Here is a 27,977-nt window from a genome sequence, read left to right on the forward strand (position 1 = left end):
TCATGGGTGAAAATGGTTTTGTTGGTCACTTTTATTGAATTGGTGATGACTTGAACCAAGTGCAAAACAGTAATCTGCTCTTTGAGGGACAAGTGTGGGGAAAAGATGCAACACCACAGGGCACGGGTGATCCATCAAAATCCGCTTTCCTGACCTGCCCAGCTCGGTGTCTGCAAGAGAAGCGTGAAGAAAACATCACATTTAGACCATTTGCACATCACTGTGAGCGATCAAAACAAATCTTTCTTGTTGACTGTGGGAAATGTAAAAAAAGTAACATACATGTGCAAGCAGTTATATGATGACGTTTTCCCCTTGTCGGGTGTGTGTAATGTGTGTGTTCTGTTGGTGAGTGCTGGGTGGCTGTGAGAGCTGACAGGGACCCTAAGCAGCTGGCCCACATGGTAGGCTGTAAATGTTCCCTATATGCAAGTAATTTGTAGCCTTAAGGACAGCAGGATGCAATCGTGCTCTGTGAGTTGTTTGCAACCTCTCTTTTTTGGTCTAATTACAAAAACTCCTTAATGGGGGGGGGGGGGGGGGGGGGGGGGGGGGGGGGTGCTTTTTTTTTATAGGATAAGTTTAGGGTTGCACTCCCGCTGCAGACATTCAAACAATAGCGAGGAGGCTAATTGAGTACATCAAAAGATACTCTACGGGCGCACTGTTATCATGAATGCTGTAACTGCCTGGTCTCGGTCGTGTTGGGCTGCCCGTCAATCCGCTCTGACAGATGTCAACTTTTCAGGGAGTTCGGAGCATCATTTTAGCATTGCGCATAGCTGCAATGTTTGAACTGCCTACATAGCGCCATAACGTGCAAGGTCAACATCAAAAACAGACTTAAATGGGATGACTGGACCCCGAGCCAGACATCTGTAACAGGTCCTAAGTGCAGAAAACTCCAGACTTTGACTAATGTTCACCAAAGCCAGAGTGAGGGTCCACCTTATTTACGCTGCTGAGCTGAGTCACTGAGCTCGGGCCTCGTTTTATGGTTGTTTGGAATCTACCTTGTCATTAGGCCTTTGAAGAGCAATGGAGGGATGAAAGCATTAGCTCTGTTAAACTTGCTCTTACTGGCTTTATTCCGTGTAAAGAGAGCTTTTGTTGATGGTTGTTCATCAACATTCTTGAGCCTTGTTCTTCTGAGCTGATCATTTGAGGTGCTTTGAACTACCCTGAGTGCACGCTGACCTTCAGTCTGATCAGCTAAGTGAGTTTTGCTTCCCCTACAGCGACGAGCAGGGAGTGGAGATTTGTGTGAATTTTTTTTTAATGTACACTTTGTGCATTACTCACCTCGTTTCTGTTGCTCTGGGCCTGCTTTTTCTCAATGTTCATAGCCAGCATTTGGCTGCGGAACGAGAGGCTCTTAGTCTTCTCAATCACCTGCTGGTAAGGCGATATGGCGTTGTTCCCCATGACCACATGGCCCTAGAAGAATGGATAATAGCCTCACAATAATGCCAATAACTTTTAGTCTCGCAGCCATGCTATTCTACAATGACCAACCAGAAGTATCACATAGGTCCTATTCGTTTCTACTGTAGGCACATCTAGATAATTCTATGTCATTCTGGTAGACTAAGCTATGATTTACTGATTACAGAGAACTGTTGCGATGGGTATGCCATAACATGTAGGATCAACATAGAGCCTCATAAGAGGATATGTAACAAGGCTCAGATACTGCGGTTACAATGTCCTTATAGCTACCCTTCCATTTTTAAAAAAAATAATAAAATTTTAAAAATGAGGATAGCGTTGGGCTCCTTTTCCCTCCTGAGGTTACACAGAAGTGGTTCTGAAACAGCCCCCAATTTGCTGAGATTTGTTTTAAAGGATTTGATTCATTACTTAAGCACAGAGCTGACTGATTGAGGAAGAAGACAGAGGGTCTCACCAGTTTGGAGTCTATCTTGGCATCCAGCCTGGCGTTGCGGATGAGGTTGACGATCCATCTCTCGGCTTCCTCGGGAGTCATGTTCAGTTTGTCTGCCAGCATGCTGTTGAGGAAAAAGGAGACAGTGAGCTCTAACCTGGTTCGGTTGAAATAATTCAAAGTAACATTGATATTAAATGTTCTAGAGACATTAAAGAGTTCCCAGAGGATGTGTCTTTGGTCAGCAATCAAGTTAGAATTTTAATTTGACCAATACTTTTAGCCAATGACAGGATATCGGCAAAAATCAGCTGTTCTTGTACATTAGTGTACGTGTGTGGAATAGCACATTCAATACCAATGTATGTAGATCGAACTGTCACGACTTCTGCACGAGTCTCAATTGTGGTAGCTTGAAGCACTATGCTGAGCCACCAACAGTCTAGCAAAGTCTAAAAACAGCTGATAAAATCTCACACTTAAAGAGGGATATCTTTTAATATAAAGTCACGTGAAAAAGAACATTTTCACAGAATTCCAAGGAGACTTATATAGCAGTAAGTACACATTTACTGCTTCCATAGGAATTAAGAGGGTGCCAGGTGCTTCCGATCAAATACACTTGATTCAGCAAGTGTGAGCACCTCTATGAAAACAGAAGAAGAACACACAAGACTTCTGGACCAACATGCTTCGGACAGTTCGTCCACACAGCTTGCACAGTGGCACCTTTAGCAAAAACCAAACACAGCATATCAGCACCAAGACCTCATGCCAACTGTCAAGCACAGTTGTGGAGCAGTGATGATTTGGGCTGATTTTCGGAGTCACGGGACTCATGGAGTTGAACATCAACAGTACAAAAGTATTGTAGAGTCAAATGTGAGTCCATCTGTCCAACAGCTAAAGCTTGGTCTGTATGGGGTCATGCAGCAAAAGAACGATCTCCTGCACTGCAGCAAATCTACAACAGTATGGCTGAAAAAGAAAAGAATCAAGGCGCTGCAATCGCCGAGTCAAAGTCCAGATCTCAACCTGATTGAAATGCTGTGAGAGGACTTTAAGAGAGATGTGCATAAATGATTCCCCACAAAACTCAATGAAATGAAGCAATGCTGTATAGAAGAGCAGGCCAAGAACTACTATGCCAGAGACACAGACAATTTCATACAGAAAAGTGTTACTTCAAGTTACTTACACTAAGGGTGAGTCTAATCTACTAAATCATGGAGCTATACTTAATTTTTGAAAACTGCCATCTTCAAATAAAATAAATAAAATACCCCAACTGAATTTTACTGTTAATTCTCAGGTAACATTTAGCTTCTGGAAACCCTGACTTCAATTAAATGTAGCTGCTGTGTGTGCTGATTCATGCATGAAATATGTTCTAGCACCCAGTAAATCGTATTTAATGCTACTCTATGTTATGACTGATGTTGCACATTAGGTGCCAAATGACTGGTTATTATTTCCATTTGACAAAGTTTATAAATGGCCAACACATTGCGCTTCAGGCAAAAAATATATAACACACCCAAACACTTCTAATGGTCCCCTACTAATGGGAGCTTGATTTACAGACTTGTATGAACAACTCAATTTGAAGAATGGGTACTACCCCATGTTGTGAACCTCTGTAATTATTTAACTCTTTCTTTTTTTGTAGCCCTGTCCAGGAAACACTCTTTGTCCACCTGGCTGCTAAAGCTCATCAGACAACTCCAAACAGCAAATGTCCCCTGAAGTAAAAGCCAGGTAGAAGACCGGGCTGCTCTTTGATAGAGCTGGATGTAGATGTGTCACAAGGAGGGGGTTATGAGGGTGGCTGGCATTCTTTGATCCAAAGCTTTCCCCATTGCAGCTGACTTCCCTTGTGGCTTTCAAAATAACTAGACCCCCTCGATACCCCCTTCCCCCTACATTTCCTGCCTCTTTCCTCTTGTCTGACCCTCACCACCCTCCACGCCTACCACATTTCATATCAGGGCCCCAATAAATATTCCCGGCCGCTTTGAGCACTACTCAGAATGACTACAGCAACTCTCATCTCAAAACCATGAAACCAGTCCCTCCCCTGAGAAGCACAAATCCTGCTGGCACAAATGCGTAAAATCGGTATTCCTGCAAAAAAACAAAACAAAAAAAGCAATAGCACAGGTTAAAAAGGCCTGTACAAAACAACTGACTTTGTTAATGATCACTTCTTGGTCAATTAACCACATTTCGCGAGACCCCTTCAATATAAGTAAGAATCTGCCCAGACCACACCACTTCTCACGCCATGCCTCAGCAAACAAATTCAACCACTAGTACAGATTTCAACTGTCGCTCTCAGAGGCTTATTTAAGACATTCTTTTAGTGGGAAGTAATCTTATTTTGGATTTGTGATATGTCTGTCTTACCTCAAGGCTTAAAAACTTTAAAAAAAAAAAGACTACCACTTTCTAACCCATGAATGTTGGTCAAATGGTGGCAAAACCACATAAAGAAGGGAAGTGAAATGATGTCAGTGTCTGGATGAGGCATTAAAAGCATAAACAACAAATAAAACGCATTACCTCAGCATAATGAGAAAAATAGGGTTTGGTCTCCAAGTGACAGTGCACATCTCTCAACACTTACACCACAAGTGAAGTGATTGAGAAGGTGGATAACAGGACAGAAAAAAAGGCAGTTGCGAGGAGTTCACGAGTATCCCAGCAGCCCAGAGGAGGGGAAAGGATATGAGGAGACTGATGAAGCTGTCACTCATAACAACAAACCTTGTAACATTAGCTCTGCCGGACAGCTGATTACACTTCAGCTCATCAAACCTGTGGAAAATGATCCATGACAACAAAATTGCTCTGATGGATCATTGTCCGGAACGTCACAAGTTTGTGTGTAGGCTGTCTAAAGACCCAAGTTTAGGTTTGATGGTTAACACATGTCGGTGATCGCACTCACAACATTTCACATCAGCAAGTGTTAATTTAAAGTAAATGATGCGCTGATGAGTAGCTGCAGCTCACACTGTCAACTTCGGAAATTCAAGATTTCGATTTCATGCTCTGAGGCAATGTGTTGCAGTCTTGAAGACAGTCCTTAATAACTCTGTATGTAGGATCATTAACGTGGTACAGGATGACTTATTCAGTAACATCAGGCAGGCAGACTGGAGTATAAGGGGTACAACTGTAGGCATCAGAAGCACCTAAAACCTTTGAAGGGTACTATACATCGCACTCTATCAAGCTGACTGATATTAGTAACAATTCTTCAACTATTTATTTAACAATTAATCTAACGCAAATTCAAAAGTAAATTTGAAACTGGTTCTAATTTCACCCCAGTGATTAGGTGATTGCTGCGCAGGAATACTGTGGGTGTTTTGTTTGACAATTCAGGAAAGTCGGGACGCATGTCAGTCAAGTCCAGGTCAGATATGGTGATCAAAACAAACATGATCTGGTTTCCTCGCTGGGGACTTGAGCTAATCCTTAACCCTTCTCGCTGTTGTCTTTGCAGTATAACACAGGAACGCAAAGTGCCCCAAAAGGCCCAAGGCCTTGGCCTGTACGAGTCAAAGCCCTCTAATCTAATTTATAAAATAAAGTCTGGCAATGTTTTGCTCCCAGGAAGCACATTTGTATATCAGAGCAGGGAAACTTTATCTTATGTTCCAGTGACTGTGTTCTTCAACAGCTAGCCTTACTTATATCTCAGACAGAAGGAAGATCAGAGGGGAAGGGGAAAAAAAGACAGAAAAGGACAGAGATGTGGGAGCATGCAGTGCGCAGGTCAGAGTTAACAACCCACACTATTGACATCTTTTGGCCTTAAAGCCGAACAGGCAGCTTCCACGCCTGGTTTTATTTTACACAACCATGATCCTGTTCCTTTGGGGAGAAGGATCACTTTCATTTCGACCCCTTACTCGCTCTGGCTCCTGAGCTTTCGACTTCAGGCTAGGGGACTCCTGTGAGTCTCAATACCAAGCTCACACTTGAACAGAGAGGTCAGGCATTGGGGTCTAATTCAGTTAAGGGAGAGAGGAGGATTGGGGGGGGTCGGGGTTCTTCTCCAAAGTAGACCCCTTCTTAACATGGCTGGCCTAAAATGAATGCATTGTTAAACACTAACATATGATAGTGTTTAGGAGAGTCCAAGCCATTTGGAGCAACCTCGTTTTCGGCTTGGGGTAAAATTGATTTTTCGGAGAAACCGAAATGATTGTGTGGTCTTTTTAATGACTCACTTGTGAGGTGGAAAGCTCTTCAGTGTTACTTCCAAATACACACGACACCCCTTCCAAATACCAGTGAACTGTTGTGTACAAAACAATCCAGTCATAAGTTGGGGGGGGGGGGGGGGGGGGGGGGACAAAACTTCCCCAAATGACCACGTCTCAAGCATTTACTCATAATGTCAAAGGACAAGTGTGCATTTGAGGTCACAGCAGGGTCTGAAACATTTATGGAAGGACTAAGGAAATAAAGCCTGTAAATCAAACAAGGAAAGCAAAGCTAAATTGGAAACACACACACACGCACGCACACGCACGCACACACACACACACACTCACACGCACGCACTCTTGAGACACTGAAAAGTCTAGACAAAAAGACGTGTGTGGGGGGGGAATTGCAAGTGTGGGCTAAATCACATTTTCAGTGCCTACAGTACACTTTACATAAGCATTTCTTGCATAAAATAACTAAAATAAGCCAACTCTGGTCTACTTTTGTATCTCAAGCTGTGGGCAAAAGGCAAGCTAAATATCTGTGAAACCATCATGGCCAACAGCTGTAAAAATGTCCTCATTAAAAACAGCCATCAAATTCATTTGAATCCACGCTTGGGTGCAGAGGGCTTCTGGGTAGAGGACTAATGACTTGGAATTTGGTTGTCTGTCAAAAATAGACATGTTCTGTCCATCGTCATAACACCACCAAAAATAAACACGGAAATCCCTAAAACGACCCTTGGTTTGTGTTCCTGCTTCAGAAACCTCAACAAACAAGAGAGTTGAGGACACACAAAAAGGTGAAAAGTAGAAAAATTACTGTTCAACTTCCTCTTTCAATGTTACCACTAACCTTTTGTGGTCCTTAACAAGTAAATGGATCCAATTGCACTAAGTCTGCCAAAAAGAACCAGGACTCCTAATCAATTCCAGACAATCTGCAATTGGAGATTTCGACAGGGCCTGATCATGTTCCATAGTTCAACCTTGACTACAGACTTCCACAGCTCTATGTAGCAGTCAATGCAATCATTTTCGTGTCAGAAGAAGTAATTCATTCCCTCTTTCCACTGAGCATCACATGTTTGTGAACCATACTTGGAAATGCAGCCTTTCCTTCAAATCTTTAGCAGTCACAATAGGCCTGAGGGACGGCATACTGCTGTGTGAAAGCAGTGGAAAATGTGTACTGTAAATTAGTCTGGAACAGCATGAACAACAGAATAACATATGCACTTCCTAACGTCAGAGATAACAATTACAAAGACAAGCGTGATAGCTAGGAAGGCCGAATTTTCTTTATCTTTATAACTCTCTCAAATTGATGCCAAATCCTATAATTTTTCTTAATTACAAACAATTACTATAATCTTTTTTTCTTTCTCGCCACTAATGCTCACTATAATTAGCATTTACTAAATTTCTTGGTTTTGGGGATGGATCCAAGGTCAATTTTATTTTAATGTAACTAAATTGAATTTCAAGCTAATAGTCAAATTAAGACCTACAGAACCCCCTGACCTCCATTTACCCAGCCAAAGAGAGTTGAAATGTTTATGTGTACTGGAGCAGCTGGGAACATCTAAAGCAATCCAAACCCTGACCTCTTACTGGAAGACAACTTGTAGTGAACTGGCCTTGACAGGTGGTCTTAAAAGTTTAGTAAGCACAGCAACCTGTAGAGACCTGGAAGCAGTTAAACCCGATAATACTTATCCCCAAGATGTGTGGGGTTAGCATGGCTGTGCACGGAGAGGCCAATAAACACTCATTTCAGGAAAATTCCATTAATCGCAAAGCAGCTGTTCTTACTTCCTGCATCTTGAAGTGTAGCGATATTAAACGGTATTTCCTGTTAATCATTAATGATGTCAGTCAGTTTTCCTGTCAAACATATTCTACGTAGCAGCACACAGCCATTCACAGCTTTCAAACCGGCCAGAAGTGGTTTTTGGTTCAACACCCTCTTTGCAACCCACTTCATGTAGCAACTGCCAGCAACTTCCAGGAATTACTTGCCAACTAGTTGGGGAATACACATCCAATACAACAGACAACTATTGAGCAATGTGTGTTACTAACCTGATGCTAATGCACTGGTGAATTCTGCAGAAGGTCTCAAAGATGAAGAGGCGTGCGTTCTCGATGAAGTCCTCCAGGCAAGCAACCAGGAAGAAGTCATTCACAAGAACCTAAGAGACGGAAAGAAGTTCATGTTAGAGCACTGTACAACAGGTATTAAAGCAATGCTTATTTCTATCAATCTAGGACACTGGCCTAAAATACACACAGCTCTGAGTTTGGACCAGACAGAGTGGAAAGTCATGAGTGCTGCTTTACAGGTTTCAATTTATTTGCCTCTTTTATTTAATGTCCTATGTAATAAGGGGGAAAAGAATTCAGTTCACTTAAGCCCAATTCCAACTTGGTTTTTGCTGTAGTAAATGGGGTAGGAAGAACTACACTGTCTGCATTTTTGTTTCAGAATAAAGTTCCCTCTCTAAGTAATACACTTCAAAAACATCCACAAATCTTCAGATTCTACAACCACCACATTACACCATTCAGTAAGAACAGATGCAGCCACAGAGATGACCACCCTGTCAGCGACTTATCACCGGTCATCTGGGCTGTTGGTTCAGTGTCAACTCTCTCTCCTCTCTGTAGGATTGTCAAATTTCACAGCTACTGTCATCCAGCATCTGCAACACCACAAGTTCAATTCCATTCACAAATAACACTGATTTTTTTTTTCAGCCATCTGTACTGTAAAATAAAATTTTAAAAAAATCACCTGTGGCCGGTTACAATAACAAATGCAGCCTCATTTTGACTCTTTCTTACTGCTGCATATGGCCTATTCATCCATTTAATCTACTATAAATGTTCATGTCCCAACTATGGTCCCAGAGGTACTACTGTATGAAATGCTCCCATTTCCCAGTGCTTACTGCATTCCAATGCACCAGTGAGAGCTATTTCACATCACAGACCTCTATCTTCAAAAGTTCTGTAAGGATTACCAGCTCTTTGTTTTCTTAAGCCTAGAAGCTGCTATCTGCACAAAGTTCTGCTTGAATAAATCCCAACTACATGGCGCTATCAGGCAACACACATTTTCAGCTATGACAATGCTTATCTAAGGCTGATAAACTTTGAACAGCTAAGTGCCCTAATTATTGTCATCTGGGATTCAGACCACAAAGCTTAAACAAATTCTGGAAGGGGCCCGAAGAGCCCATTTATGTGCAATCTGAGGGCCGGACTATAGGTAGCCCTATACTTTTCATTCTTTTGCCATGCAAGCATCTAACATCTGACAGCGATTCCAGATTTGGGTGGAGTGGGAAAGAAACAAATAACAACTTGTACAGCCTAACCAAGCTAAACTCCCTATTTGAAAGCACTTGGCTCATACTTTTGTACCGGCTGCAGTGAACTGAAGTTGGGAGAGCTGAAAACAATACGCATGTCCTGCTATTACGGCAATCAGCAAATAAATGGGTGCCACTGTTCTCAGCGGATCAAATGTGAGGCACTACAAATGTTCATCAACACAAAACACAATCCCAGTGTGTAGTGGTTTACTTCAATCACTCCATGGTCTGTGAGATCCTTTAACCAATGAAACTATTCTCTTGTGTGTGACTTTTCTTTCCCCGCACAAATGTCTCACCGACTTCAAACAAGACCATTTTGGGAACAAACACGTTTGCATAGCATCCCAGTAATGCATTAGAGGTGCTGTTAAACACTTTGGAACCACCCAACTCATTGTGAATTGGACAAGGTTAATAGAAGCCTTTTGTGCCTACTGGACATGCTCTGATAAGACTGACAGGTAAGCTAGTGTTAAAAGCACCTGGAATAACTTGGGCTCTGAGAGGAAATTGGGAGTGAGCATCTGTTTCAAGCACAGTCGAGTCTGTAAACAGAACCCCACGAGGTGAGGTCAGGACCTACCCAGAGAGCTCCTAAAAACAGCGTGCAAGTGTTTAACAAGGACGGCGGTGTCATATTTTAGCCTGTGAAGACCTTACAGAAAAATGTTTTTTTTTCCCCCACGTTACTTTTTTTTTTAAGTACATAACCACATAAAAACAAATTTGGCTAATTAATTTTGTTTTAAATTCCTCATTTGTAAAGTAGCGATATGGTGAGGCAGATGACTCCCTATTAGAGAAAAGAGAATAAATCTAAATGAAACAGAATCTTAAGTATACCACTGACATGAGTTATAAACATTTTCTCCTAAGAAAGAGCCATTTGATCAGGCCACATGTTTTTCATTTATCTGCAAGAGGCAAAAGATGAAACGGGGGCCAAATAGCCCTAAGTTTAGTCTTTTAATCCTCTGCACCTCCAAATTAGCACGTCATCTGGGAAAGCCAAATTGCAGTGTGTATGCAGAGAATGAACTAAGAGATTAAGTTCTACTAAATAAACAATATGTACATAGCAAAACAATCAGTTAGGACACCTGCTGTCTTTAAATTTGATTACTTACCACAGTATGTGTCCAGAATATCCTTTAGAGTATCCATGTATCTTATATACAAAGGTCACTAATGCAACAATCTTTGATAAACTGTGGCAACTGTCTAGTTTCAATGTACCTATTATTTTGTCTGTCACACACAAACCTGACAGAATTCAAATGTAAAAACTGCGCTAAATCTTGAATTAACCTTAAGAAAAAGAACACTGCTGACAATATTTGAGATCAGAAGATACAAATTAAGCCAAATAACTCAATTATGCACCACAGTGCCCAAAATAAAATAAAATTGACCTTAAAGTGAAAAATGAGTCAGAAGAGCCAATATTTCTTATTCAACCAGTCTAATAACGCTTTCAAATAAAAACCTGTGGCATTTTTAAATCTCTAGTGGTAGAGTGGGGCCGTTTTTTTAAGAGTGAGCTTCTGTTCTGCTCGTCTCACACTAAGCAGCAACCTCCAGAGCTAAAAAATGTAAACAATGCGAAAGTGCCCAAAAGAATTTCATGTTAAAACGCTCAATTTTAAAGCGTTAAAACGCATGTTTACAATCTGGTGCTGGCCTCTATAGATGGGTTTCCCCCTGTAAAAAATAAAAACAAAACAGAAAAAAAGAAAAAGGAAAAAAAAAAAACAAAAAAAAAAAAAACAGGGGCGATTATTTTATTTTTTTTTTAACTTTTTTGTTACTCCACCAGCCCAGACATTGGTGTGACCTCTTTGCATGACAGGTGTCCCAGCAAAGGCAGCTGTAGCCAGTCTTTTGTATATAGTCAGTAATATAAGAAGATGAACAATAAGCTATATGATTACTTTTAACTCTGGACCAAGTTGTGTGTGTTTCTACTGCAAATTATTGAAATTGAGTGTATGACATGAAGGAGACCATGAACTAAATTAGCACTATTCTCTAGAAAAGACTGAACACAGACCTTGAATAGGTTTTGGGAAAAAGAGGGCAGAATGTTATTTTTATTTTGCATCATGTCTTTGCGGGTTTCTTCTGCAAAGTGAGCTGTAAATCTTATCTTGTTCAAGGACAAGTTCTCAAATCATCATGCTGTTCAGTGTGTTAAGCTTTGTAGTCAACACACAAAGAAGACTTTTACTGTAAGCTACTCATATTTCATATTAAGTTATATTTCATCATTGCAAACCGAAATTGAAATAAATGCTCTGAACAGTGGTGTTATGACAGATTTCCCTCTTAAACCGAGTGTCTGCACGCCTCTGCGGAGACTTGTGCTTATAAAGCTTTTATTGTTAACGACTAGGCTGATGGGTCAATTACAGGCCATAGCATAATCTGACTGAAGCCTGAGTCATACAGTGTCCAAGGAGACCTCTACATATCAGACAGTGAGATACAAGGCACAGCCTATCACTGCTCTGCCTCACTGGACCCACGCAGAACTGTGGCGAAAAGAATCGCTGTGTGAACGTGCAGAAGGTCACACACAGATGACACGATTACTAACCATTAATACTATGATGCTCTGTGTGAAAGTTCAGGGGTCTGACCCACAAATCAGACGTCCTCAGAAGACCCCCATATTGTCACGCAGATGAACAAAAAAACCAAAACAACATTTCTTCTCAATTTGGGAGCAAAATTACAAATTTACAGTTGGTGAGACGACTGAAGTGGGTACTCACCGATTCACATTCCCTGAGCTTCTTCTGAGCACTGTCAAAGTCAAAGTTCACGTACAGACACTCCACAAACTCTGTAATCGGATCTTTGTAGGTGTAAGATTCCTGAGAACATAAAAATCACAGGTACAAACATATTTGTGTGTCTAAGATAGAAAGTTAGGGCTCATCGACAGTAAGGTGCAAGTAGTTTATATAGTTTATTTAGAAATAAATACAACAAATATAGCAAACGTGAATCACTATCTGTATATGAAGTTCAAGCGTTTTACAATGTAGTCAGAACCACCACCTGCTGGGCACAATTGCTAAATAAATGAAACCATGCTCTGAACTCTGAAGGGCTTTAAATTTCTTAACTCACATAAGGCTATAGAGCAGACAGTACTGAGGACATCTTTTATTCATTACCAACAGCCAATCAAAACAGTGCTTAGATCTCTGAACCAGCTGCTGTCATTGGTAGATAAGGCATGGGCACACAACAGTTAATCAGTTTACCGCCATTCGTCAAGAGTTCAAGGCTTCTCTTGCTTGACTCAAACTATAATATATATATACCCATTGTGCTTAAAGTGAAGTGTTAGCAATGCTATTTGATTACATGATCAGTTACCCACCCTTCAAAGCCAGTACGGCCAATAAGTAATGACCTAATAACTGTGCACCCTGTGACAGATTTTCTTGTGTGTTTTTTTTACCTGTTGTATGACCTTCACCAAATCCTTCAGAACTTGCCGACGTTTACGGACATCCTTGTTTGTAATGACCGCTGTAGTTAGGTAACGCAAGATGTGGGGGCACATAGTCTGGATAGCATTGAGGTATCTGGAGTGAGGTAGGATGAAAGCAGTCACTTATAAGACCAACGTAAGCATAGATGTGATCTTTACAAGGACACATAATATAACATTTTGGGATTCTTATCAGGCTCCTGGCATTTTGAACAGAGAAAATCCTTTTCAGCCAAACAGATAAATGTCCTAACAGGACCTTCATTGGGTCAGCCTGGGTTCAAGTTTTAGCCATTTCTTTCATTAGCATCCTAGGGGGGCGGGGGGGGGGGAATTCTGGCAAGAAGATACAGATCAGTGAGCAGGGACCTGCCCAGTAGCTGAAACTCAATCCAAGAGGGACTGATGCTCCAAGCACAGGTCAACTTGCTAAGGGCTGAACACGAGAGAGACAACACTGTTTCAGGCTCATTATAATCCCACACCAACTGTGGAGATACTGTTTGTGTAAAAACATGCTGCACGCACAACAACTGGACGCAATATTTAAACCAACTGCCTAGTATTTGTGACATCAAAACAAATCCAAATTAGAGACGTGGACATTTAACTACACTTCTCTCTGATAGCACTTTGTGGTATTGAGGGAGTCTGGGATCAGGTCCTTTAAGTAATTTGAGTTGCAATGTTGAAACTACGTGGACTTGTTTTTAACAACACAACCCACACACGTTCAAACAGATTGAGATCTGGGAAATTTGGTTGCCAAGACAACATGGTCATATTCCCAAAACCATTGTTGAAAACTTTTTGTGGCAGAATGTAATATCCTGCTGGAAGAGGCCATTTCCACCAGTGAATACCACTGCCATGAAGAGGTGAACATCTTCAGCAATGTTTAGGTAGTTGGTATGTGTCAAAGTAATCTTAACATGCGTTCCAGGACGCAAGGTTTCCCACCAAAACATTACTCCAAGCAACACACTACTTCTGCCAGCTTGTCAGCTTTCCATAGTGCATTGTGCTGCTGTCACTGCCTCAGGTTAAGGACCAGCAAGCCCTTTGGTGTTCACATGGTGTAAAAGTAAATTGTGATTTACCTTCTTTCATTACTCCATGGCTGAGTTCTGATCTGCTTGCATGCTCTTTATAAATAGTTTTGACAGTGGACTGGAGTCATCGTGTACTCTGCCCAGTCTGTGGCTATCCAAGAAAATATGCACCAAGTTGCAATTCACTGTGTGTTCTGACAGTTTTGTAATACCCAGTATTAAAATGCCCTTTTCATGACTTTAAAAGGGTTTGCAGTCCTTTAGTGTGCAGTTTAATTTTTTTTGTAAACGGTTAGCAGACTTTCGAAAGCCACGGTACTTAGCCAACTGAATTCACCTAATTTTTTAGCCCAGGTAGGTTCCTTCAGTTCTCCCATAGCTAAGGCCAAAGGAGCACACGTTACTCAGAGAAGCGGTTCTAAACCAGGCTTAATTATCAAAATCAATTAAAGGGACACGGGAACCTGTGGCATTTGTGAAGTTCAGTCTAAAAATGGCAGTGGGCTACCTTTAAAAAGCCACTGTTGGCCTGGTTTTAGGAGAGCTCCCTTTCTTGCTTTGTAGTTGCTTGACTCCCGTGAAGAAGAAGGGGGGGGAAAAAACCACAACGCTCCCTGCTGTGTTCCTGATTAACTTACACCTCCTCATTCTCCTGGGGGCTCCAATAACAAGCAATCTTGCATGAATCACTGTACCATAGCCTTCTTGGTGCATTCACTCTAACCCACTTAGGAGACTTGTGTTTTGTTTTTTTTTAGTTTTCAGGCAACAAGCATCACTGCACTGGTTTACTGAAGATGCTACTGAGGCATGCAGCCAAGAAATCAACTATGAGTTCAGGTTTCCTCTATTTAAGGAGTCTGTGTGAGAACACAGGAACAGGTCCCATTTTACAGCTTGTAGGAAAAAGAAAGTCATGTCAAACAACCCAAGGAGGGATTTCAACAATCAAGTAACACAGGCTGTCCTACTGCAGTAGTGTTTGACTATTTTGCACCTTCTTATACTTTGTTACTGGATATTATTTCCCCTGAGGTCTGCGCACTCTGTCAATAGTACACAAACAAGGCTTTGGACCAACATTTGCTGACTGCAGGGGTAAGGGAGGTCAAATGTGAAGCTGAAGGCCAACCACTGGTCACCAACTTCAGCCAAAGGAAGTACTGGTCAAGAGATGGGAAACAAGAGCCAAGCCAAGCCTCAGCGGGGAAAACATGAGGTTTCAAGACTGTGAAACTGCAAAGCACACAAATCTACCTCAGTTTGTCCAAACAGATGGCTGGGTGAGCTTTTCATGAGTAATTATTGGGCAGGCCTCCTTAATCATCCACAATAAAATTAAAAACTGAGTAAAATTCAGGGAACCAGACATTCGAGTGTGCTGTGTTGTGGTCGCCTGTCATACTGTCTGTGGAGCCCAATCATCTGTACAATTATACAAGCCTGCAATCAGAACAGGGGAGGGAGCTAAGACATCAAAATAGGTGGTGTGCAAATTTTAACACAGTGTATAAAGTTTCCGATCTGCGATACATATGGCCTGGTTCTCGACTTGGAGAGTAAACAGACCACACGAAAAACACACTTCAGAAACCACTTTGAAAAAACCAGCAGTGTTTCATGAGGAAGCCCACCACCAAAAAAAACGTGTCATGACAGAAAACAGTTTCCCTCTAAATCAAGTTCAGCGTGTAAAATGTTTTATGAAGCATTTTGATATATACAAGTCAGATAACACGTTAGAGGGTCAACATATAACACTGTAACCACAGCATATAATTTTTCAGTCACGGCCATTCTCAAAATGCGAAGAAAAAAAAAAGATTTCGAGACATTATCTCATTTTCATTTGCATTTGTAATGCTAAACCACAAAATGCCATTTTGAGTGTAGTTTAAAACAGCCAACAGGGCAGAGTCTCAACCACACTGCAAAACTCTGCCTTTCTTCTTTTAGACATTGTTCAGGGGAAATGTATCTGATCTTTTCAACTACTTCCTGGGATTGTTTCAACAGTTTTCAAATTCCTGTCTAAAAGAATGATTGAAGTCGAAAGACTGAAAAAAAATATAATAAAAATGGTACTTACTGTGGCTGATACAGAAAGAGCTCAATGATATTGTCCCTGCCCTTGGGGTGGTTGAAGAAGACAAACAAAGACCAGTGAATGAGCCACGTCCTTTGTTGAAGAGACTGGAGAGGGGAGCTGACGGTCTGGACACAGCCAAGGCCAAGGCAGAAACCCAGTCGAGTACGAAGAAAGACACGAAAGAAGGTCCAAAAGAGGCCATCAAAAGGCAAAGAAAAAAAAAAGAAAGTAATTTTATATCACAAATATGTTTCAAGACAGTTATATTAAAGCTCTTCTCATCTTCAAAACAAAGAAATCACCTCGGCTTCCAAAGAAACACCGATAACGACTTAACACACAAATCCAAGTTCTTAAGCAGTCAGATGAGTGTGTGTGGCAAGAAATAAAACGCCACAGCAGAGCTGTACTGCAAGTGAAATGTCAATACGGGAGTCTATGTAAGGGAATCTAAATGTGGTATCAAATTCTGAGAAGTGGGGCATTTACGTTGTTATCGATAGTCTCTCTCAGGCGGGTGAGATCCTCCATGGCTGCCTCCCAGTTCTGCATCAGGATCTCAGAGGCCAGTTTGCCCCACAGCGAGTTCAGGGCATTCCTGTCAGTAGATGGGACCTTGAAACAGACAACATGATACATTTGTTAAACTGATGACACAGTCCCACCTGCAAAACAAGTGTTTTTCCACATTACTTGACAGACCAAATACTAATTAAGGCTGTTCTCATACGGGCTGGCAGACCAAGCGGCAACATCTGCATCCATACGCAGCAAGCCAGGGCTTGTCACCGTTTGCTTGGCTTCAGTAGCAGTGTTGTATGATACAGTAACTTTTCTCATTTATACCCTTCAAACCAATTAAATTATGTCATGGCAGGGGAATGGAGCTTGACAGACAAGAGAAATGAATTATGAAAGACTTTTTAATAGAACCACATTCAAAGCACTTTTGGGTAAATTGCCACATTAAGTAAGACATATTTGAAGAATGTGTCACTGAAATTTCCTGAACAGTCCTACAGAATTATAGCATTTGGTTGGAGAGTTCACTTGACTGGGTAATGCCAATAAGGTCCTCAGGTTTAAAAACGCTTCAGCAAGATGAAACATTGTTTAAAATTTGAGTTGTATTTATTGCAAGGAGCTACTTTTGACTTGTTTGCTATCAGAACTAATCCAAAGATTATATCTCGTAGATTGATAAAATTAGGGCACACATCGGAGATAAAAGACTGTTCTAAATGAATGTGGCACATAGGTCATGACTTTTTATTTGCTAGCATGGCTGTGTAGTTAGGATGTTGCTGAATCAAGATCACACTGCCCAAGTCTGTGCAACAGAGCGGCACAGGAGTGATCAAATAAGTCTTCATTAATATTTAAATGATCCAACTTCAAAATATCCAAGAAAATAAATTGGAGTTGTTAGTATTTCTTGAAAATATTGCTACTCTTTATACAAGAAATGAAAAGTGCCACTCATCACCTTCAATAAATCTGGACAACTCTGTCTTAATCACAAGGTAATTAGGCTGAAATATGAACCAAGGCTAACAAGACACATCTTTGAGAGGATAATTACTCTCAAACGTGTTGCAGGCTACAGTTTCTGATTCCCAGAACCCAGCTAAAACAAACAAACAAAAAAAAGAAAGAAAGAAAGAAAGAAAAGAATCCTGTAATGAAACGCAGGTTGAGAATGCCTCTGAACCTCTGCGACGCAATCACTCTGTAGTGGACCACTGGACTACACCCTAGGGCTCATGGGAAACTGTGCGCCACAGTAGTCCACGATAACACCAAACACCAGACGCATTGACATGAGTCAAGCAGGAAGTCGGGGTGGGTGTCTGTGGAGCGTCCAGAGAAACCTAGATGCTAACCAAACGCCCCTGTAAAACATCGGACAGCTGCTGTAGTAGACTGTGAGACACGACAGATGCACACACGCAGGAAACGCTTTAAACAAAAAAAAAAAAGAAGGAAAAATAAGAGAACAGGTTTCCGCTGAAACTGAAATTGGTGATTATTTGGCTATAAAGGGATTTCTCGCTTAGCAAAAAACAGCTACAGTCTGTTAACATTTCATCAAGCTGTTATAATATGAGATGATGGCAGGTAAAGGGAAAATATTTGGAAAATCTCTTGTGGTATTCCCCCAAAGGAGAAAACAGTAAGATGCTGTGTGCATCCAACCAGTCGGAGCAGCGCTCTTTGATCACAGAGCACGTCTCTGGTCTATAATGAATGATTTTTTTGAAGGGGGGTTTGCAGAAGTCACAAGAAAGATCAGCATTGTAGCTCTGAGAAGAAACTGGCTATGCTGCCGATATAAAGGTCAGCGTTTCATCTGTTCTAGTGTTTTGTTTTGTTTGCTATTTTTTCTCTCTTGGAAGTCCCTGCCTGCTACGTTTGGCTGACCTCCAGGTCATTATGGCAGCTTTCTACACACACACAGTCTGGCTTTTCACTAGTCGCCACGCTAGAAAAGTTTCAATACCTGGGTTTTTCCAGCAGTTACCTTAAGTTTCCATTGGTTTGTGAAATGGGCACATTTTCGCTGACTGACCAGCAACAATAAATTTACTGTGCTGGGGATCCGTCGGGATACTCAATCTTTATTCTTAACATTCAATCCCTGCATTAAGTGATGATATGAATAAGTTGCTCTTTTCGGGCTAGGCCACACTGTAACAAGACCTGAGGCATGGATTTTGCAAGGCTGGCTTCCTTCGTTTAATTGACTGGGTTTCCCACGTTAAATGACTTTATGGAACCTCACCTCTCCCATACGGAAGGGGGGGGCAGACAAGGGGCCTGTGAGGATGGGAGGTCCACAAAAACACAAAAAAAGACAGGAGGAGGAGAGGGAGTAGTGCACAGAGTCTCACTAATGAAACCCATTTCTACCTATTCCCCTTTCTAAAAAGCCTCTCGCATTGTCAAGAGTAAGCAACAGATATCCAGTTACAGAGGCTGGAAATGAGGAAACTAACAATTTGAGAGTTAAAAAAAAAAAAGGGAAAAAAGCCTTCTCTGCTGGACTTTGCATACCTCAATTAGAGCAATTTTGGTTTATTTAGACTGAGTTGCAACGCCATAAACAACTGTTGTTGGGATAGTGGGTCATACGCCTTGCAAGCTTTTGAAGACTTTTCTTACACGCTATTGATTTGTCTCTTCCCTTAACAGATCTGAGCACATCAGTAAAATACCCATCTGCTTTGGGCTAAAAGAGTTGTTTGTAGAGAAGAAGGTCAATCATTGCCAAGATTTTCAGGAGGGGAGCAGAGACGCGCATGACTAGTAGGACTGCCACGATTAGTCGACGAATGTAATAGTCGACGTGTCATTTGAAGCTTTGTAAGATCCCAAAAGACGCAGGAATAAGTAGTAGGATTTAAGAGTGTAATAACAGACTGAAACAGAAGATGGCAGCACTGCATGTACAAGGATGCCAGCTGCCGTTAAACCCCGAAGAAGAAGAAGCCGTGTCTGGTATCGTAGCTGTGTCCGAATTCAGGAAGCGCATCCTCCTGTGCCTGCATTTGTAGGCCAATTACATTACAGCGACACAACGAAGACTGTCCAAATTCCAAGACTCCGACAAATGTGGCCTTCATTTCCCCAGATTTGAAGGATGGGTCGGGTGTACGCTTCGTGGCCCAACCTATCCCAGAATTCAAGAATTCATAGCGCGACCCTGCTCAGTTTCCAACAATGGCGGCAGCTAGTTAGTTTTAATCTTACTGTTATTAATCTTTCTGGGTCACAAAACAAACGTTTAACATATTTTCAGGCGAGAATGTAGCTGTGTAAACTGCTCAGTTTATCAAGACACCACATATTTTCAAAAGTGCTCAGACGTTTTCGGAGACGTTTTCTGTTACCCACTAGCTTAAAAATTATATTGTTTGGATTTTTTTTAGTGTTTTATTTGTTCCTGAGTAAATCGGTTTGGCTGAAATTAAAGTTATCGTTTTTACACAGCTGAATAAACATCAAGCAGACAACTGATTATCAGAAGTGTAAGAGGCTCGAGAATATGCTCTGGTGTCCTGTTATATTTTAGATAGCAAGGAGCAGACGGCTGAGTTTATTAAACTCCAACGAAACAATCTGCAAATGTCATTAAAATTTAATAAACTATCATCTTGTCTTTATTTTTAGTTAGCACATACCTTAAACACTTAAAGCTGTAAGCTAATGATAGTTATAGAAGAGCAGATGCATGCTGGTGCAATAAGCTGTATGTTTTACGTCCAATGGGTGCATGATCTGATTAGTCGACTAATCGCAAAAATAATCGGTGACTAGTCGACTATCAAAATAATCGCTTGTGGCCCTAATGACTAGGCAGAGTCATTGACATCCAAAAGACAGGATGCAGTGCCGTATCAAATGCTAATGAGGACAGAAACAACCAAAAATGGTCTTAATATTTTTCACTCTAATAAACAGACAAAATGTTGATATTATTCTGCCTGGCCTGCTTTAGCACAGGTCCTTGCTTTACCAAACAGCTAAATGCTGAAACAAAAGAACAACAAAGCTAGAGGACAAGTGAGTGACACTTTGAAACCACCAACTATGCAGGCTGCTTCCATCGCTCATTATAGGACATTCAGCTCCGAATTTAACTCACAAACACTTGATCTAAGATTACACACAAGGAGTAACAATAGAGTTTGATTTCTGCAGGGCATTTTGATTTATTCCAAATGACTTTAGTCAACAAATTGTACAAGCTTGGAGAGTCCCCTACGTGTCACAAAAACACCACGACCACTGATCGTTGCACTTGCCAAAACTTGGCAATTGTGATTTTTTTAATGCATCCAGGTGAGTCCACTCTCATTTTCTGATTCTATACACAATATGTCTTTGTGTTTGTAAAGTAGAGGCCACCCGATACGAGCTTGCTTTCTTTTTCTTTTTTTTTTAAAGAAACAAGAGTGATACTAATATATCCTCCTGGGCATTTAAAAAAAAAAGCCGTTAGCCGTTTTAAATACTGATAACACTACATTGGAAAAACAGCTAATATCGGCCAGTACATCAGCCTCACAAATATGTCAGTCAGGCTCCATTATAGAGAACATATAGAGTGTGCATGTGCATAAACAAGAATACTGGCAGTGGTCTCGGTGAACAGTAATTATCTTTCTCTGCGAGACAATCACTGGACTTTGAAACATCTTGAAAACTACTTAATAAAACTTTGGCTTTGTCCTCCAGCTCATCACTCCAAATTCAGAAAAGAAAGATAGCTGTATGATGAAGACAGCTATTAATTACTTACAGTTAATTTTCATCCCCCATGATAATCACCCACCCTCTTAGAAACACCTTGCAAATTGCATGAAACCCTCTTAATGGTAACTGGGAGATGCCTTGCATAACTAAGTACATAAGCTCAGAAGTCGTGACTAGCGACTCTCTGGCCACAGCACTCAAATCAATAAGCTGTCTACTGAGTCCCGCCCCGTGAGAAGACTACAGACAGATTATGCAGTCCGCCACTGATCACTTGGCCCAGTAAAAGATCCTACTCAAGTCCTAGAGCAGCAGTCTCCTCCTAATACAGAAGACGTGCAGGGAATTGAACAGGCAATGACGTAAGCTTTTCACATTCAATTACTTCTAAGTGTTCTTTTCCTCTGCTATGCAAGCACTGGCATATGGAGGAATTAAAGCTATCTGGCAAACCTAATGTGACGTTCAATTTTAATATATCAGACGAACGCCTTAAGCTAGTATATAAATGAGGATAGAAAAATAGTACTGGCACTCTGTTAAGTGAAGGGGTACCGGTTATCAGCAAATGCCACCATTCATGTTCAATAGATTGTAAATGTGTTGAATGTGTGCGACCAAAGCTGAAAGCTTACCAAGACACGGAAGAAGTAGAGGTACTCTGCAGCACCAGAGTAGTTTCCACACTCGTACTGGAACTTGGCATACCTGTACAGGGTGTCTAAATATTCCTGACGAAACTGCAAGAGAAATGCAGCATAAACACAAATGTTACAGAGACAATGTGAATTGCTGACAACGTGAAATGGTAAGACTAAAACTTTAGAAATACCATTTCTAAAGGGGACATTGGTATGTATTGAGACCTTTTCTACTGTAAAAAAAAAAATGAAATCATTGAAATGTTGACCGATTATCAAAATTATATGATAATTTTTTACAGAACATTATTTGTACAGGCATTATACAGTTGTAAATTATGTTTATAAAGCTTTTGATCATATAAGTAAACAGGTGATGTGGTGATGGTGTCCTGTTTCACTCACTCGTTAGCATTTTCACCACTTGTTCTCTTTTACTTTCTCTAGTTGTTTGGTTCAACTTAGCCTCTAAAACGATTTGGTTCAACTGAGAAAACATTGTGGCTTGGGTTAAAATGACACAAGTTAGGAGAGCCCGTAGGCGAGGCCCCAGTTTCACTACTGCCACAAGCAGTGTGTCACAGGAATGTACTCAAAGACAACTTTCATGTATCTCAGGTTTTAAAAATGGCCGCATTTCATGCTATTAGAATCATGATGTGAGCTTACCGATCAGGAACAAAATAGCAATGTCAAGTTTTAAACCACCCAATATTCCATATTTATTTGTTGCATTTGAATAATTCCCTGCTGTGGTGGCACACTGCTAAGTCATTTTTTCCCAATGAAAAGGAAGGGAATATTTAACTTAAAAAAAAGCAAAACAAAACAAAACAAAACGCCTTCCAAGATGTGGTCATATGAACTATATATTATATATGGGGCTATCATTTCAAGCCTACATGTCTTCCTATATTTAAATGTCCTTCCTGTCCAGTATTTCAGAGCAGCGCGAGCTGACGTCAAGCCATTCAAGAAGATTCAGTACAACCGTGACAGGAAGCGAGTGCCTTTTGCCGCCCAAGCCTTTCCCAGTGCATACTGAGGGGCTCTGAGCTCGGGCTGTGTCGAGGTACACTGAGGACAGCACGCAGGTCAACGGGATACCGGAGTAGGAGGGGACCGATGGAGGGGAGGGTAAGAAGCCAAACATCACGGTAAATATAGAACCTCCGGCATTCTTGCGGCTCTATCCACGAGTCCCGAGCTACTCCGTTTATTCTTGACAATTCACCACAGAATGTAAATGTCCACAGAATTTGTGCAAGCCATACAAACCCCGAAAATGAGTTAAGGGTTTTGGGAAGTCATTTTGCATTTCCCTGCTCGGCCTGTCCCTCCCGCTTTGCCCCTAAAACAACCATGAGTTCACACAAGAGCCATGGGAAATGCAGCGAAGAAGTGAGATGTCAGCAAATCAGGCCAACTTACGTTATGTTTCTCTGCCAAATAGTCAAAGAGCATTCGTCCATCTCTGGAAGACAGAAAGAAAAAGAAGAAAGCAAGACAGTTCCTGTAGTTAGAGACCATTTAACTTGAGTTGCCGTTTGGCTAAGGAACTGGCATTTAGACCATCATTCAGGTATATTTTTCCACTTTTGGGCCAAATCAAGAACCATATATAAATGAAGACCATTTCACTTTTAAAATGGTGTGATAGGCTGTTTATTACATTTGGTTTGGCCAACATAAATCTATGTTAGCCATGTCAAACAAATGATGTCTGGTGAATAAAGTGAATACTGATTTCTCAGCACAGCCTCTGTGTCTCTATGGGTTTGTCAAAATAAAGGAATGCACTGGCTTCCCCTAACTGTTCTCTCCTGAATGCATTTTACAACTTTGCCTGTGACCTAAAATCTATTTATGTGAACACCACATAGAAACTATGTGTGTGCCTGGGTTGAGTTCGCTTTCACAGTGGGAATGAATGAGTGTGCATTTACTGGCACAAGTGTGATGTTTGTTAAATGAATTTGATTTAGGCTCTGAAGCTAAAGATCCTTTATATCCACCCTCTACTGTGAAATGTCAGCCCGCTGTCCACGCTAGTAACACATATTGCGATCACTTAACACACCCACTAGCATGTGCATTTCTTGCCACAAAACACAGTTTCTTAATAAGGTTCCACATAAGAAATATCCTGAGGCCAGAAAAGATTTACTCAGGTAAGACGACTGGCCAGTAGCTGGGGCTGATCAGGCTGAGGACAGTTATACCATCAGTTAACCCTCTATTAACCTTTATTTCCTGACAAGCAGTTTTCTTGTAGGGTTCTTGAAAAGACTGTTGTTGCTGTCAATTGGTGCGGCATAAAAAAAATAGAAAACACAGTACACCTGAGTTGAGGACAGAGGCAAAGTAACAATTTCAATTTGCTGGTGATTAGAGTTATATAATCACCATGTACCAGGCAGACATCCTCCTACTCCCTGTCCAGTGGGCTACTTCACACTAACAAAACAGTCTGTGTTGACAAGTAGACATCTGAACAGCAGCTCAGATTGCATTTAAAAGCACATCCACAGCTGACTGATGGTTGCTTTTATACACTAGTAACCCATGCTTGTATCATTTACTTAATTAAGTATGTAGGTTCTATATGCAACCCACGTAGGGGGGATAGACAGATCCATTTCTCCTACTACATGTGATGTGATCTTACTAGATTTTTCCACATATTGCTCATGTTTGTGGTCTTACATGCAAAAGACTTGTTGCATATGTGGCAACAAGTGTGACTATACTCAAGTGTAACCACAGCTTTCCCAATCCTCACTAAGAGCAGGCTGTGTGTGTCTGTTGGGTGGCGGTGCTGCTGCTCCTGCCCTTCACACAGAAGCTCCAAAAGAGAGATCTCTCTTCTGGATTGGGAACATGGAAAATGCATCATAAACAACTGTCTTAATCTTAACGTAAATTAGAAAAGAAATTGGTAAGATAAAATTTTCTAGATAAATTTAATGTAGTAAAGTTAAACAGGAAATGTGTCTTATTTATTTCTCCAGTATCAAGAGTAAAACTGACAACATTACAACTTCATGGCACTCAAGGGTTTAATCATTGAAACCCTAGGCTGTTTAACACAGTGTTTAACAAACTGATGATGTAAAAGATCCAATCTGTTGCTTTGTACCCGTCAGGAGATGTTAGCACACACACACACACACAAACCCCCCACCAGGCAATCAGTAGCTTGTCTACTCAAAAACCCCAAAGTGGTTTTCAGTGCTTTAACAACTCCAAACAAATGAGAACATAAATCACTGGTCATCCTAATGGTGATTATATTCCACAGAGTGTATCCAATAATGACAGATTGTTTATAGATATGGTAAAACATGATTTACTATGACGGCTGAGTTTGGATAACGGCTTCAGAAGAAGTCCAAAAAAAGCTTGGTAAGTGGTAACTTCAATACAAACTATAGGATGAGAGTTTTAATCTAACACACTTGGGGAAACTATTTGATGTCAATCTTCTGTTAAACCATTTAACCTAAAAGACAAAGGACAACTTATTTTTTATTTCCAGCACCAGGTGATCCTATAAACGAGGCATAACGTTAAAAACAAGCAACTGCATTAAGCAGAATTTAGTCCAGAATCGTGGGATAAAACTGTCCTTTTTAATTAAAGACAACTAACCCCCAGTGAGTTTCCTATTGTTTTATAAACCAAGAAAAGAATGATGTAAAACATAAGACAGAAACTTTCCTCCTTACTTTGTGCTGACAGCAAACGAACAATAAAAAGACAAGCGCTAATACACAGTTGCTACTATCAGGCTTTGAATCTCACACAACAGTTTCTACAAGTATGTGGCTTAAATAAACAAATAAGTGCAGCCAAAGCACAAACCAAAAAGAGATTAAACTAGAAAATGATCTTGATAAACCCTACACACTCTTGCCAAGAAACAAATGAACAGATAAAGCTGGATATAACTGTTTTAATTGAAATACCACAAAACAGTCCCGATAAAGTTAATCATAACATTATCCATCTGCCTTTTTTTTTTTTTTAACTTGTGTCTTCCTGAGAAGGCTAAGTACATTTTTCATTCAATGTGCGGCTCCTTGGACTTCATAAAATCCATTAGCTATGCTGCTGTGCCAGTTTTACTAACCCAAGAGCCAGTAAATTTTACAAACTCCTCATGTTTGGCATAAAATCTGTTTTGGGACACTAATTAAATAGAGCTGAATGATATGTTTAGAGTAGGAAATAACAGATTCTACCTGGTTGACTGCATCTGCCTTGTTGTCTCAGGGTCTTCAAACATCTTCACGATGGGTTCGGTCTCTGACTGCAGCTGCTTTAGCTGGGCCACAACCTCTGTCCTCTTCTCCTTCAGCGCTGACATGGGAAAGAGAAAGAAAGTCATTAGATGCAGCAACACTATAAACTAGCAATCAATACACCAGTACTAAAAATGGCTGTAAAACCAAGTTTACTGATAAATCAATTTTGAATGACGTGTGTAGAGTAGTGTATGTTTCAGCTCTGGAGAAACCGGGATAAGACACTGAGCAGCACCACCACTTACTATGGGGAATTTCCTTGTCAGCAAACAGGCTTCTGTACACATCCATAGCAAAGTCCACCATGTTTGTATCACTGAGGAGGTCCAATTTTCCACGAAGTAATTCCTGCTCATTGTAGATCTAAAAAACATGTCAAATAATAGGAAACAGAACAGAGGACAGAGTGTTTTGTACATTAATTCAAACCCTGAGATTCAAAGTTACAAAGACTGATTTTTAAAAAATTATTATAAAGCACAATGTACTGAATAAATTTAGCACATCTCCTCCATAACGTCGGGCAATACATTAACACTACAGAAGCCATGATGCTTACTTCAAAAGCTGACAATTATTTTGTATTTGTAACAGCGCACTCTCTTTTTCGGCTATAGCCGATTCAACTAAAAGCGGCAATAGTTAAACCAATAACATCTAACATGCTATTTTCCGTAGATAAATAGTTTCAGACGACCGGAAAAAACTTGCACGTCTTATTAGCTTTCTGCATCAATCTGCTGGCCACAAACGTTGTATTAAGTGTACCAAAACGTCCAAACTAAATGACTATCTCAGCACTGGGCATGAATTTTTTCAGGTTTTGGGGTTTAGCTTTACCGGAGAGAAAGAGGACTACAGTATGTTTCATCGCCCGGCACATTCACACGGCAATATCACTGAACCGAGTAAGGACAAGTCTGGTACCACCGCCAAACAACTCTGTAAAAACAGCTGCTTCGAGTTTAGAAAACGTGGACTCATACACTTAGCTAAACTTAAAACTTGCATTTAAAACTTCAAAAAATCTTGGTTTTACCAGTGTAAAGTGAATCACAATCAAATGCGCAACTTCCGACTCGGGTCTTTCAAATATGGAACAAATTGAATTCTTAAGTGTAACACTATAGCTCATAAAATCTCGTGTTATACGTTTTTCTTCAGCCATATACATAAATATTTACGTTAAACGTTGATCTTCTCTTTTTTAAAAAAAAATCCTCGACGTTTACAGGCTTTGTTCAAACGGTAACTTTAACTTTATTTATTTTATTTTGAATGTCGTTCCTACATTTCACACTTCCGGTTAAATATCGTTTCTTTACAAAGCGGCAAACAATGTGGCTCGTGGAGTACATGGGTTTTTACAGCAGCTTAAACACCGTCATCTGCTTGTTAAAACACCAAAAAAAATGTACCGAAATGTTAAAGTTTTCATCTACTTCGTACCTCTTTGACAGACAGGAATTCCAGCAGAGGAAAAACGAGATGTCGGTCTAAAAAGTGGGCAATTTTGGTAGTGAGGTCGTACTCCGCCATGTTTGCTCCGGGGGAAAGGGAAGTAGTAGAATGACGCAGATGCTTACTGAGAAACTAACCAATCAGCGATATCCTCACTGAGGAAAAAAATCTA

At 40.7% G+C, this 27,977-nt stretch overlaps 1 protein-coding gene across 1 annotated transcript; it reads right to left on the reverse strand.

The window, feature by feature from the left end:
* Window positions 1-13: 13 nt before the first annotated feature.
* Window positions 14-27,916, reverse strand: eif3ea (eukaryotic translation initiation factor 3, subunit E, a). The gene is made up of 13 exons (XM_006794847.1): window positions 27,794-27,916; window positions 26,590-26,707; window positions 26,282-26,399; window positions 23,469-23,511; window positions 22,032-22,136; window positions 16,630-16,755; window positions 16,141-16,265; window positions 12,967-13,093; window positions 12,269-12,370; window positions 8,197-8,306; window positions 1,907-2,009; window positions 1,303-1,437; window positions 14-170 (listed from the first exon to the last, which is right to left on the reverse strand). Exons 1-13 carry the CDS (start codon window positions 27,881-27,883, stop codon window positions 135-137), a joined length of 1,338 nt encoding a protein of 445 aa, XP_006794910.1. The 5' UTR covers window positions 27,884-27,916; the 3' UTR covers window positions 14-134.
* Window positions 27,917-27,977: the final 61 nt, after the last annotated feature.

Source organism: Neolamprologus brichardi, chromosome 11, assembly GCF_056152115.1.
Source record: "Neolamprologus brichardi isolate AB-2024 chromosome 11, ASM5615211v1, whole genome shotgun sequence".
NCBI lineage: Eukaryota > Metazoa > Chordata > Actinopteri > Cichliformes > Cichlidae > Neolamprologus > Neolamprologus brichardi.

What these genes read in the sequence shown, in the direction of transcription:
- eif3ea (XM_006794847.1), bottom strand. Translation starts at nt 27,883, where the DNA reads ATGGCGGAGTACGACCTCACTACCAAAATTGCCCACTTTTTAGACCGA. An exon ending in AATTCCTGTCTGTCAAAGAG is followed by an intron (nt 26,708 to 27,793) that starts GTACGAAGTAGA and finishes CATGTTTTTTAG; the next exon opens with ATCTACAATGAGCAGGAATT. An exon ending in CACCAGTGCATTAGCATCAG is followed by an intron (nt 2,010 to 8,196) that starts GTTAGTAACACA and finishes TTTCCTCAACAG; the next exon opens with CATGCTGGCAGACAAACTGA.